The 14,488-nt window shown below is 46.8% G+C and overlaps 1 protein-coding gene across 1 annotated transcript in view; it reads left to right on the top strand.

Annotated features, from left to right (window-relative positions):
- Window positions 1-7: 7 nt before the first annotated feature.
- Window positions 8-14,488, top strand: part of iffo1a (intermediate filament family orphan 1a) — a gene marked incomplete at both ends in the record, with an annotated part of 68,363 nt that continues 53,882 nt past the window's right edge. Inside the window, one exon of the mRNA XM_084311930.1 lies at window positions 8-1,041. Within this exon, the coding sequence (XP_084168056.1) occupies window positions 8-1,041 (1,034 nt within the window). The remainder of the gene's footprint in view (window positions 1,042-14,488) is intronic.

Here is a 14,488-nt window from a genome sequence, read left to right as displayed (position 1 = left end):
GTCGTTCATGCCGGATTTCGAGCATTTCAGATTTTCCTACTCGAGCATGAATCCGTTACTGGGAGGAGAGAGCGCCTTCTTGGTCCAGCAACAGCAACATCAGCAACACCAAATGATGGGCCAAACGGATTTTTCGACCACAACAGCGGGTCTGGACTCGTATGGTACACCGGACTCGGGGTATATATTTGGGGACCACAGCGGGTTCGGTCCGGACGGTATATCTGGACTGGACTTCGGCGCGTTCCCACCGCCGGGCCTCGCTTACTTTCACCTCAACAACTCGGCGCACCGCGCGCCGCCGCCCCCCGCCGCGATGGCTCTGCGGAACGACCTGGGGTCAAACATCAGCGTCCTGAAGACTTTGAATCTGCGCTTCCGTTGCTTTTTGGCCAAAGTGCACGAACTGGAGCGTCGGAATAAAGCCCTGGAGAAGCAGCTGCAGCAGGCGTTGGACAACAACGAGGAAAGCAGAGGAGATGGTCATCACTTCAAAAAGCCGCGGACCAAAGAGATGGGAGTTCAAACTGGTTTCATCGGACCTATCCCGGTGGTTAGGCCCGGGCAAATAGCGCTTCATAACGCCAATAACTCGGCCTACTTGCCCGGAGGCCTCCTCTCTCCAACCCTCAACCCTCCTCTATCGTTTGACTCAAACGTGAAATCATTGGGTAATCATTTGAATCCAACCATGATCTCAACTGATTCCAACTACAACCAACTCACTACACCGAGCTACCCCATTAGCCCAGCGCTGACTCCAACAGACCCGTCCAAAAGCATCACCAACAACATCAACGAGAAATATGTCAGTTGTGGAACAGGGATGTCGACCACCAACAACCCCCCTCCCCGGTTCCTCCCCGGGAACATCTGGTCGTACAACCACACCCGGCGGTTTGGCACGGGGCGGGAGTCGCGCGCAAGCAGCCCCGGGGTGGACGGAGTGGGGGTCCAGATCGACACCATCACGCCGGAGATAAGGGCCCTGTACAACGTGCTGGCCAAAGTGAAGCGAGAGAGAGACGAGTATAAGAGAAGGTAAGGACGGGACAGCAATATAGCTATGGTCAACGTGCATAGGCCATAGAGGCCTACTGTGCCCTTACAGCAGACCGTAGGCCCCTATGTATAAACCTATGTGGTAAATGGCTGCTTTTTTATATAGCGCTTTTATCCAAAGCATTTGTTACTCACATTTGACCCATTCACTCACACATTCACACACCGACTGATTGATTGAATTGATTGAAAACTTTAACAGATTGCAGAATGGGTACAGTAAAGTACAGCTCAATACATACAATTGTTAAGGGGATGCAGACCAGAGAAAGACGTTCGTCTTGTTTACATCAGGGTCCCCCATTTTCAATTCATCGTAACATATATGACATACATGACATACAGATAGACAGTACTGCTACATCTATACATTTATGACATACCAGATTTGCAAATACAGTACTGTTTGTGATACAAAAAGAGTCCAGAAAGAAGAGTATATACATTTGACGTAGAAACTGTACATTGGATTGGGTAGGTGGGGGGGGTGGGGGGGACTGTACATTGGAGGTGGGGGGGGGGGGGGACACTGTACAACTGTACAAACAAAACTGTACATTGGAATATTGACAAGACCATACTTGGTAATTTACTGTACATTGGAGGGGGTTGTGTTCGGACATTTACAGGGGCCAGTTTCGAGTTGCAGTCTCCCTTAGGTGTTTTTTGAGAGTGTTTTTGAAAGTGGGTAGTGATTCACATTCCTTTACAGCTTTGGGTAGGGCGTTCCACATTGATGTGGCATAATTGCTAAACGTGTTTAGTCCCTTGTTTGAGCCGAATCTGGGTTTAACATGATTTGTGGAGCTCCCTCTGGTGTTGTGATCGTGGTATTCACTGACCTTTGGGAAGTATTTTGACATGTACATGGGTACCTTGGTCGTGTAGTGTATCTTGTAGACCAGGCCCATCGTCTACTCTAAGCCATCCTAGGTTGTCAAAGTGGGCAGGGGTGAGGTGGGTTCTAGGAGTAAGGTCAAGCAGTAGTCTGACCAGTTTGTTTTGAGATGTTTGTAATTTTGTTTTTAGTGCCTTTGAGGTGCTTTGGTACCATGAGGTGCAAGCATAGTCGTAGTACCCTTGAATGAGTGCTCCTGCCAGAGTCTTCAGGGTATTCTTGTTTACCAGGGAGGAGATCCGGTACAAGAATCGAGTTCGTTGGTTGACTTTTTTTATTACATTGGATGCCATTTTGTCACAGGAAAGATTTGCCTCTAGGATGGAACCCAGGTAGGTAATATCTTCTTTCCTTGTGACAATATTGTCACCCACTGTAACCGAGAAGCCGTCGGTCTTGCTGAGTTTGTTATTTGAACCGAAGAGAATGGACTCTGTTTTGCCCATGTGTAATGATAGTTTGTTATCAGGGCGTTGGCAACCATGCAAGGTGCCAACCTGCTCATTGTGAGCAATTAGGGGTTAAGTGTCTTGCTCAAGGAGACATCGACACGCTGCCCAGGAGGAGCGGGAATCGAACCAGGATCCTCCGGATTGCCAGACAACTGCTCTACCTCCTGAGCCACTGTCGCCCCTATGGAGTTGGTTGATTGATTGATTGATTGATTGATTGATGTAGGTAGGCCCATATCATGCCATTTGTTTATCTTATTCTGCCTCTTAATGGCACATTATTTGTTCTGTATACAATCGCGTTTCTTCGTAGTGTGATTACAGCCTCATTGGGTAAAATCCATTTAGAGTGTTTTAGATGATTTAATACAGACTTATAAACCAAACACAGTGGCTGAGGTCATGTCTGTGGAAAGCAGACGTTTTGGCTTATAGGGTTTGTATCCGTTTACATTGTATGGTTCTCCTATTACAGATGTGTTGTGAAGAGGACAACGGAGAGGCCTGGTACCTCTCAGGTTCGCTGCACATTAGGTTCACATTAAGCTCCATAAGAACAGAAATAGTCTCCATAGTTAATAATAATTTAGGACCTGCTCAGAGGTCATTAATCGGCATGCATGCGATGCATGTATGCGATTAGTCTCTGTGATTAACCCATCCCGTCGTCCTTCCCCCCGAAGGGCAGCCGGGAGGAGACAGGCGCAACGTGAGCCGCGCCAGGGGACCAATCCAAGTGCTCCTGTCCGTCTTCGTCAAGGACGCCACAGCGTTAGCGATCTTGTTGTTGTGCATGTTTTTCCATTGGGTTTATCTTATGGGGGGGGGGGGGAGTTCCACCACATTGATTTGTAATCACGTTCATGATTCACAGGTTCACTTTTTGAGCTATACTGACATCTGGACACTGTAACGTGGCCTTCAGCTTGGATTGAAACGAGGGCGAACATCGACATGAAACGCGATGAGGGACACATGCTAATTTTTTTCTCGTCGTCTTCATTTCCCTGGAAATAACACTATATGGCATATATGACTATACATAGTCAGAAGAGATGGCCGTTGTCGCGCTTATTTTGGTTGGAAACCAAGTGCAGAGTCAGCCTGTTGCTGAGCTGGTGCCAACCTTTTTTGCCAGTTTGATGGCACTTCTTTTTATTATTATAATTATTGGGGGGGGGGGGGGGGGGCGGGTATTTTTACCTTACTAAATAGTACACAGAGGAAAGGGACAGAGAGAAAGAGAGAATGTGTGTGTGTGGGGGGGGGGGGGGGGGGGTTGGGGTATGGCATGGAAAAGGACTGCTTCCATTTTATACCAATTCCAGGGCCAGAAAAACCATTGTGTGGATTATGGTGGTACGAGGGGGTACTTACTTAGTCCCCCAGATGACCCATGAGCCTGTCTGAAAGAAACAATAATCTAGGCTTTCTGTAGTACTATGTCAGTAACGATTACCTTTAACAGAGGGCCCTTCATGGCTTAGTATAATTTGCAGACTGAGAAAGATCATCAGCTGCAACATCGGTAGAAATTCTGACCAACTTTTAGCCTACTTTGTTCTTTTCAGCTGTGTGATTCGTCATTAAAACAATGACTTGGTGCTACTGTCATCCATAGATTTTACCTGGCCAGTTCGTGTCAACCACCAGTAGGTAAAGAAAAAAGTGTACGCTCAAACAACCAGGAGTAGAGATGCTGCCTAAATGTGTGCACTAGAGTCCGTTCATTCAATATTCATTCAAGCGTGTGACGGCACTGTGACGAGGTCCTGTTGACGTTTCAGTCGCCGGGACCTTCATTAGTCACATAAAGTACCAGTGTGAGCAAACGATGACAAATATACGGCACAAGGATGGGAAGCCACAGACGGATATGGGGAATTGGGCCGTTAGCTAGGAAGAGGGGGAGGGACAAAAGATGCAGAGGAGTCTCTCTTTTTCAGAGGATGAGTCTTAAATCAATCAAAAACTTGAGTAGACCAATACAAATCACCTTAGCTTTCTACCACAGGCTGTCATGCTCCTCAACCCCCTCTCCCCGGCGTAGTCTTGTGTATTGCACCTTTACTGTCTTGTCACTTGCACTAGTTCTGTCTCACAAGTTTGTTCACTTGTATACTATACTGCCCTGCAGAAGTTAACCGCAGTAACTGCAATTAAAAACGGACAAAATTGAATTATAATGAAATAGAAATTCTCAATATCTGTTTTATCTTGTGACAAGGATTCAGAGTTCTTTTTTTTTGTATTCTCTTTTTCCCCCTTCTTTTTCCATTTTTCTCCCCATCCCAATGTTAGTCGTTATGCCAATTCCCACTCCCCTTCCTGGTCGTTGCGCACTCTACCCCCTACGTCGGTCTGGGAGGGCGGAGACTATCACATGCTTCCTCCGACACATGTGTAGCCAATCAACCGCTTCTTTTCACCTGGCAGCGCGGACTCTCACTGAGAGGGTGTAACGTGTGGAAGGTCACACTCAGTGATGGGAATAACGGCGCTATAAGTAACTTCGTTACTAACGGCGTTCGTTTTTTCAGTAACGAGTAATCTAACGGATTACTCTTCCAATCTTAATAACGCCGTTACCGTTACTGCAAAAAAATGCGGCGCGTTACTATGAATGAACCTGTTTCTTTCATCAGACAGATCTCTGCGCCGAGAGGCAATAATATGTTCTTCCTTGTTTAGTGGGCAGTGCGCGAGCCAAGCATACATGCTGACGATTGGCTGAGGTTGAATAAAATGTCATGGTAAGCCAATCAGAGGTGGAGGTGGGCGGGTGTCTAAAGCATCCAGAGTCTGACACACAGCGCGACAAGACAAGCGATCACTGATCAGTCAGCATGAGACCGCGGCCCGTGTAGTGTACGTTTTGAGCCCAAAAACGAATCCAACGAACAACACAAGCGACTCAGTCAACATGAGACCGCGGGTCCATGAGCGTTTTGTGTTCACTCTTTGCAGCGCAGGGCACTGAGTGGCTCTACTGCAGTGCTGACAGCCTTATCAACAGTGCTGCACTTCCTGGTTTAATAGCAGATTAGATTAGTTTAGATGATTCGATTAGATTCTTATATCTGTATGTTGTGTATGTCATTGATTGATTGATTGATTGATTGAAAAGTTTATTAACAGATTGCAGAATGGGTACAGTACAGTACAGCTCAATACATACAATTGTTAAGGGGATGCAGACCAGAGAAAGACTTTCGTCATAAATGTCATGAATTGAAAATGGGGGACCCTGATGTAAACAAGACGAAACTCTTTCTCTGGTCTGCATCCCCTTAACAATTGTGTGTATTGAGCCGTACTGTATTGTACCCATTCTGCAATCTGTTAATTAAAATGTTCAATCAATCAGTATATATTTGTTATTTATTTTTGGTATAGTGCTTAACAAGCATAATTTAATGTTGCCCAGTTGTGGCCTGTTGAGGGGCAATACATATCAAAAGTTCCAAAACATCTATTCTGTTTGTATTTGTATGATCCACTATATAAACATAGTAATTATAATATCTACATACATGGCATTTGATTGGAGGCTAGTCTCACTTTGTCCCACAGCAACATTCAAATAGTTTAGATTTGTGTATGTTGTTTATGTAAAAAAAAATCTTGAAAGTAACGCAATAGTTACTTTCTGAAGTAACTAGTTACTTTTATAATTTGTAACTGAGTAAGTAATTTAGTTACTTTTTGGAAGAAGTAACTAGTAACTGTAACTAGTTACTTTTTTATAGTAACTTGCCCAACACTGGTCACACTACCTCGCCCAGATCCTTCCCTTGCTGTGCAGGCGCCCTGACCGAACTGTAGGAGTCGCTGTTTACAACCACCAGGACCCACCTACGCCGGCTTCCCACCCGCTAACACTGCCAATTGTGTTAGTATGGACGGTCGGCCAAGCCAGAGGCACCACAGCCGGATTCGACCGCACAGTGGCTCTGTGGTGGTAGACAGACGCTTAGTCCGCTGCGCTACCCGGCCGCACCAATCTTGCTCTGTTTTAGAGGAAAATTGTATAAAGAATTGCAGTAACTACAAAATTACCGGATAGTGAAAGAACTTTAAAGCCATTTTTCTCAGTTTCACTGTTTGCGTAGTGACAGTTACAGTTAGCTTCTGCAGGGCAGTATGCTGCTACACTGTGGTCCTGATGGAATGTCATTGTGTTCCTCTATAGACTACTGTATGAGGTTAGAATGACAGTAAACCTGCTTGACACGTGGCCATGTCGGCCTGTAGCATGGATGGCACCAGGAGGAGGAGGAGGAGTGTCAGGGGACAAGAGGAGAGAGGAGCTCTTGTTTTCCCCTCACATGTTTAGTTTAGTTTATTTATTTTAGCACATTATTTAAAAAAAAAAAAACAGTGCTAGGAGGGAACGAAGCCCAAAGGGCTTGTACAAAGTTCCACTCCCATCTCGTTGTCCATAAACAATATGAACGAATTACATGTGTAGCATGGTCTACAAAATAAACTACAAAACAGGAACAGAGACATAAGGCAGACACTATAGCGAAAACATGGAAGATTGACATGAGTCAGTAACAAGAAAAACGTTTATTTATTTTTTATTTTTTTGAGTACAAGAGGGCAAAGAAGAGGAGAATAACATATTGACGGTATATAATGAGGAAAAGGAAACAAGCAGTCATACTAAGATGTAACACTGATGACTAGGGTTGGGTACCTTTCACATTTGAACCGATACTGGTACCTGTGAAACGATACCGGTAGCCAACGGTACCTTTTTTCGGTACTTTAGTCTCAAAATCTTTTATCTACCTACCTCAGTTGTAAAAAAAATTATTAAAAATCCAAACTTCAAATAATTTATTATCATATATAATATTGCAGCGAGCGTTGTCTGCATCTAGCTTTGTAAAGTGTAACCAAACTTGCAACCGTTTTCGGCTTGCCATTGCCCCAACTGCTTTGTTGTTGAATCAAGTAAAATCCTAGGTAAGAGTGTATTGTGCGTGAACGTTGACGTGAACGTGAGGCACACTTCAGAGGTTTCGTTTCGCAGTAAACTAAACATTGACGTCGTCGGACAAAAAATAAAAAAGTAAGTAAGTCAAAAAAATTTAAAAACTTTTATTTTTTTATAGTACCGAAATGTGGCACCGGCGGATCTCACGTGAATCGGTACTCGGTAGTACCGACGTGATTCGATCGGAACCCTAAAAGTACCTGATTCGGTACCCATCCCTACTGATGACACAGGAGTAACTTAATGTGATGGTGATTTATGATGAAATTAAATTAGATTTTAATTATTTTTTGAATATGGATAAGGAGGTTGTTGACCTCAATGATGAATTTAGAGTGTCCAGAGTTTAGGACCTCTAAAGCTAATGTTGAATTGATGGCTATTTGTCCGACAGAAAGGTAAGTGGAGTTTATTGCTATGGTTTGTTGGATATAGTGAAATTCGGATGAAACGTATTGTATTCCCTCATGCCCCCCCCCCCTTCCTTCCCTCATCTCTCTCGCTCCTCCCTCATCATCCTCTGGTCCTCTCATCCTCCATACCTTCTCCTCTCACTGCCTCCTCCTCACTCGTTCTGTTTCGCTCATATCCTCATATACTTCTCACCCCGTTCCACTCTCACTTTGTTTCTCTCTTTCATCCTCCATTTCTCTCTCTCTCTATCTCTCTCTCACCCCTCCCTTCTCCTACTGACTCTCCCTCCCTCTCTCTGTCTCCCATCTCACTCTTTCAGCTTGTTTCTACCTCTCTCCCCCTCCCTCCATTTATCTCTAATTTTGCCTACACACACAAGCACCACGTACATGTACACACACACAAACACCGTAGCTCACTTTTCCCTCACTCGCCCTCCCCCTCCTCCCTCTCCTCCTGCGTTTGTCACGGCACCTGCAATGCAGCACTCGGCACTGTACTGAGGACTGTGACCGCTGGCTGTGGTGCCACCAGGGAACTCTCTCTCTCTCTCTCTCTCTCTCTCTCTCTCTCTCTCTCTCTCTCTCTCTCTCCATTTCTCTGTTTCTCTCCCCATCTCTCTTTCTCTGTCTCTCTCCATTTCTCTGTTTCTCTCCCCATCTCTCTATCTGTGTCTCTCTCTGTCTCTCTCTCAGACAGACAGACAGACACACGTGCACAGACACACGTGCACACAGGTTCATGCACACTCACTGAGTATTCGCCTCCTGCAGCATCACTGAGGTGCTGACATCATCATCGCCAAGACAACGTGCATCAGTACACACACAGAAACATACACACACACACACACACACACATGCATATACACACATACACCCATACATTCATAGTTTTATACGTATCTTTAAAGAGATTTTAAATCTATATAAGGAAAGTTGAAGAAATAGAGTCTGCTTTAGAGGTCTGCTCTCTGCCCCTTTAACCTCCAGTAATATCCTACAGTATATAGGCCGACTGGACTGGCTGGTGATAAAGAAGAGATACATGTCAGCTCTCTCAGCTTACCAGTATCACATCCTATATTACGGTCAGGCCCCAGTGGATCAATGTGTGTGTGTGTGTGTGTGTGTGTGTGTGTGTGTGTGTGTGTGTGTGTGTGTGTGTGTGTGTGTGTGTGTGTGTGTGTGTGTGTGTGTGATGTCTATTCTCTACCATCTCTCAGCCTCTAATGGCTCATACAGACAGGCTAGTCTGCTAGTCCAATACTCTGTGTGTGTGTGTGTGTGTGTGTGTGTGTGTGTGTGTGTGTGTGTGTGTGTGTGTGTGTGTGTGTGTGTGTGTGTGTGTGTGTGTGTGTGTGTGTGTGTGTGTGTGTGTGTGTGTGTGTGTGTGTGTGTGTGTGTGTGTGTGTGTGTGTGTGTGTGTGTGTGTGTGTGTGTGTGTGTGTGTGTGTGTGCGTGCTTGCTGTTCTGTTCTGTGTGCATGTGCATTGGGTGTGAAAAGTTCATTCGCATTCATTTCTAGCTTTTCTTTGACTTTGTGGTTAATTTAACTTTATGGTTAGTTTGGTTAAGGTTAGGATTAGAGGCGGGGTGACAGGTGCGTTTACATTATTTAGACCCAATAAACAGAATACACTGCAATGTATCATACATTACATTACCGAAACAATAATCAGCCAAACAATCACATTTTGGTCAAATCAGCTTGGAAATATTATTCAAAGGAAACCTTAGTAAGTATTTCACCATTTTTACTTTACCCTTTCACTACCACACTACAGAAGGTTAACCCTTTCACTACCACACTACAGAAGGTTAACCCTTTCACTACCACACTACAGAAGGTGAACCTTTCACTATCACACTACAGAAGGTAAACCTTTCACTACCACACTACAGAAGGTAAACCTTTCACTACCGCCAGGCATGCAGTCGTGCACAAACGCGGTTAAACGCCGTTTAGGTATAGGTCACTGAGGCAGAAGTGTGCGCGGATGTGCACGCGCGCACACAACTCGTCGCGCCGGCCGGCACTTATCACCTAGACTTTGCATAATAATAGGATACCGATAGGCGATAGCATAACAACGGACTCCTCTCCTCCACTACCGCCTCTCCACCAGCGTCAATGAGTCGTCGGAGCAGCCGCCCAGCTCCGGCAGGGAGTCGCTGAAGGAAACTGACCTTCTGTAAACTAACTCTAAGTTACATTGTTAATTTAGTTTGTATTTACTTTTCTAGTTTAAGTTAATTCAATTAAATAAATTGTAACTACAATTACATTTAAAACATTTATGCATAATAATCATCTGTTCTGTGCGCAACCGAGGGAACATGTATGCACGTGCGCGGGAGCGCGCGTGCATGTGGCGTTTGGGCATTGCCCATATTACGACTGCACCACTGACTACCGCACACTACAAGAGTTAACACTTTCACTACATTTACATTTACATTTACATTTAGTCATTTAGCTGACGCTTTTATCCAAAGCGACTTACAAGTTCTGTACGACAAGCCATCAGGAAGAGCACAACTCTATCAGCTGAGTAACAATGTTCATCAAAGTGTTGAGTGCTACAGTGTAGGTTAGTTTATTAGGACAAGTGCATGACAGTATGGTTAGTTAGGGTTAGATTTTTTTTTTTTTTTTTTTTTTTTTTTTAATTCAGATAATGGTTGAAGAAGTGAGTCTTTAGTCGACGGCGAAAGATTGGACGTGTTTCGGCTGTCCTAACTGGGGTGGGTAGTTCATTCCACCATTGTGGGGCAAGGACTGAGAATAGGCGACTTCTCTTTGATGACCCTCCCGGAGCTTGGATAGGAGTAGGTCTGAGGCGGCCAGAAGATGCAGAGCGTAGGGGTCTTGAGGGTGTGTAGTTAGAGACCATTGACCGGAGGTAGGCGGGAGCAGTTCCCTTTGCCGCACGGTATGCTAGGTCAAGGGCCTTGAAGCGGATTCGTGCAGCAATGGGGAGCCAGTGCAGGTCCCTAAGAAGTGGGGTGACATGGGCCGACTTCGGTAGGTTTGAGATCAGGCGGGCCGCTGCGTTCTGAATGAGTTGAAGAGGCTTAGTGGCAGTGGCCGGGAGGCCAGCGAGCAGTGCGTTGCAGTAGTCGAGGCGGGAGATGACTGTTGATTGGACGAGGAGTTGGGTGGCTTCTTTTGTCAGGAAGGGGCGTATCCTTCTGACGTTGCTCAGGAGGAATCGGCAGGTTCTGGTTGTCGCTGCGATGTGAGCAGAGAAGTTCAACTGGTCGTCGAGGACAACACCAAGGTTCTTGGCGGTCGGGGACGCGGTCACAGCTGCATTCTCGACTGTGATGGAAAGGTCGGTCAGGGGGGAGGGAGGATTTGGCCGGCAGGTGGAGCAATTCTGTTTTGCTTAGGTTCAGTTTGAGGTGGTTGGTCGTCATCCAGGCGGAGATGTCGGACAGACAGGCCGAGATCCGCTCAGAGACGTGGATATCTGAGGGAGGGAAGGAGAGGAAGAGTTGAGTATCGTCGGCATAACAGTGGTAGGAGAAGCCATGAGACGTGATAATGTTACCCAGTGATTTAGTGTAGAGGGAGAAGAGAAGGGGTCCTAAAACCGAGCCCTGGGGGACACCCGTCCGCAGGGGGCGGGTGGCCGACAGGGTCCCTCTCCATGACACTTGGTAGGAGCGGTCATTGAGGTATGATGACAACCATGTCAGCGCAGAGCCAGCCACTCCCATTCCTGCGAGGGCCGCGAGGAGGATCTGGTGGTTGACTGTGTCGAAGGCTGCAGATAGATCTAGGAGAATACCACACTACAGAAGGTTAAACCTTTCACTACCACACTCCAAAGGGTTAATTATTTCACTACCACACTACAGAATGTTAACCCTTTCATTACCACAATACAGTAAACCTTTCACTACCACAATACTGAAGGTAAACATTTCACTACCGCACACTACAAGGGTTAACGCTTTCACTACCACACTACAGAAGGTTAAACCTTTCACTACCACACTGTACTCTTAGTCTACTCTGTACTGTAGTGTGGTAGTGAAAGGGTTAACATTCTATAGTGGTAGTGAAAGGGTTAAAGGTATAAGATGTTCTGCTCAACATGTTGTTGTTAGATCAGTTGTGATGACCTTCTAACACAATTTGAAAGTCCTCAGGGCCACGTTGCTTGCTGCATGTTGCAGGAAGTCCCCTCTGGTTGATGTTGAACTGGTCTGGTGAATTCTTCTTGAAATTGTGTGTCTCTTAACCACCAATACAATGTATGACGTATATCATGCCCTGTTACTGTTAGGGTACCATGTGTATACTGCACCTTGTGGATACTGTTTACTTTTACTCTTACTCATAGTATATATTCAGATTCAAATAAAAATAAATTCTTTATTGCCTTTATTTATTGTAACGTATAATATAACCGATACATACAGACCCTCATCTGAACCTTTGTTTACACTGTTTACTTTTCTCTTATTTTTATATTCAGTTAATTATATTGTTTACACTGTTTATTTTTATCATCATTTTATCATATCTTTATTGTATTGCCTATATATATGTCTTTCTAATATTACCCTGCCCATTCTTGTACACCCCCTCCCCCATGCTGCTATGACATTCTAATTTCCCCAAGGGGACCAATAAAGGCATATCTTATTTTATCTTATCTTATCTTTGTTATGGTTTGTAACCGACCCCAATCGCACAACACAAGACGGGTATGAGAGTAAGCCAAGAACTGGGCATTTATTGAATACAACAGAAAAGCGGCACTGTCCCTTTAAGGGAGAACACAAAAATACTGGAACAAGTAAAAAGGGCAATGTGCCTTTTAAGAGGCGAGCAGGCTAAGGGGCTAAGGCTAACGGAACAGGGCCAGGGCAAAGGACCGGGCAGGAACAGGGGCACTGGAGAGGGGAACAGGGACAGAGGCCCGGGGAGGCGGGCTGGAGACAGGGACAGAGAAAACAGGGTTAAGGCCTTGGACAGGGTGAGGGCCAGAGCTGCTTACAGGGATGGAGTAGGAGCGCGCAGGCTAGACGTCTGGAGTGGGGCGCGTCGGCTTGGAGAACGTGCCGGTTCGGAGAGCGCGCCGGCTCGGAGAGACGCATCCTCCCGTAGAGAATTAGAGAGCGATGCGCGTCTGGAGTGGTAGCGCGCCGGCTAAACGTCTGAAGTGGTGCGAGTCGGCTTGGAGAACGCGCCGGTTCGGAGAGCGCGCCGGCTCGGAGAGACACATCCTCCCATAGAGAATTAGAGAGCGATGCGCGTCTGGAGTGGTAGCGCGCCGGCTAAACGTCTGAAGTGGTGCGCGTCGGCTTGGAGAACGCGCCGGTTCGGAGAGCGCGCCGGCTCGGAGAGACACATCCTCCCGTAGAGAATTAGAGAGCGATGCGCGTCTGGAGTGGAGCGCGTCTGCTCCACTCCAGTAGCTGAGGGGTAACTAGAGGAGCTGAGGGGTAACTAGAGGAGCTGAGGGGTAACTATGGTAGCTGAGGGGTAACTAGAGGAGCTGAGGGGTAACTAGAGGAGCTGAGGGGTAACTAGAGGAGCTGAGGGGTAACTAGAGGAGCTGAGGGGTAACTAAAGGAGCTGAGGGGTAACTAGAGGACACTGATAGCTACAGGGCCTATGCTAGCTGTAAAGCTACATTAACATAGAGGCTGCGCTAGCTGCCGGAGCTAGGCTAGCAGACAGGGCTGGACCAGCATGAGAGAACAAGCTAGCTGGAAGGACAGTCCTAGCTGTGGGGAAACTGACCTTGCTAGCTGAAGGGGCAGTCCTAGCAGTGGGAGAAAACTGACCTTGCTAGCTGAAGGGGCAGTCCTAGCAGTGGGAGAAAACTGACCTTGCTAGCTGAAGGGGCAGTCCTAGCAGTGGGGAAACTGACCTTGCTAGCTGAAGGGGCAGTCCTAGCAGTGGGAGAAAACTGACCTTGCTAGCTGAAGGGGCAGTCCTAGCAGTGGGAGAAAACTGACCTTGCTAGCTGAAGGGGCAGTCCTAGCAGTGGGGAAACTGACCTTGCTAGCTGAAGGGGCAGTCCTAGCAGTGGGAGAAAACTGACCTTGCTAGCTGAAGGGGCAGTCCTAGCAGTGGGGAAACTGACCTTGCTAGCTGAAGGGGCAGTCCTAGCAGCGGGGAAACTGACCTTGCTAGCTGAAGGGGCAGTCCTAGCAGTGGGAGAAAACTGACCTTGCTAGCTGAAGGGGCAGTCCTAGCAGTGGGAGAAAACTGACCTTGCTAGCTGAAGGGGCAGTCCTAGCAGTGGGAGAAAACTGACCTTGCTAGCTGAAGGGGCAGTCCTAGCAGTGGGAGAAAACTGACCTTGCTAGCTGAAGGGGCAGTCCTAGCAGTGGGAGAAAACTGACCTTGCTAGCTGAAGGGGCAGTCCTAGCAGTGGGGAAACTGACCTTGCTAGCTGAAGGGGCAGTCCTAGCAGTGGGAGAAAACTGACCTTGCTAGCTGAAGGGGCAGTCCTAGCAGTGGGGAAACTGACCTTGCTAGCTGAAGGGGCAGTCCTAGCAGTGGGAAGGCTACACAAAAAGTGGAGGCCAAGCAGAGGGACCGGGTTAGCTGCCTGGGCATGGCTAGCTACAGGGCCTATGCTAGCTGCAAGGGCTGCATTAACATAGAGGCTGTGCTAGCAGCCGGGGC

Source organism: Notolepis coatsorum (assembly GCF_963971535.1).
Source record: "Notolepis coatsorum genome assembly, chromosome: 4".
In the NCBI taxonomy this organism is placed as follows: domain Eukaryota; kingdom Metazoa; phylum Chordata; class Actinopteri; order Aulopiformes; family Paralepididae; genus Notolepis; species Notolepis coatsorum.
Note: the sequence above shows the minus strand (reverse complement) of the source record. Positions and strands in the feature narration are given on the sequence as shown.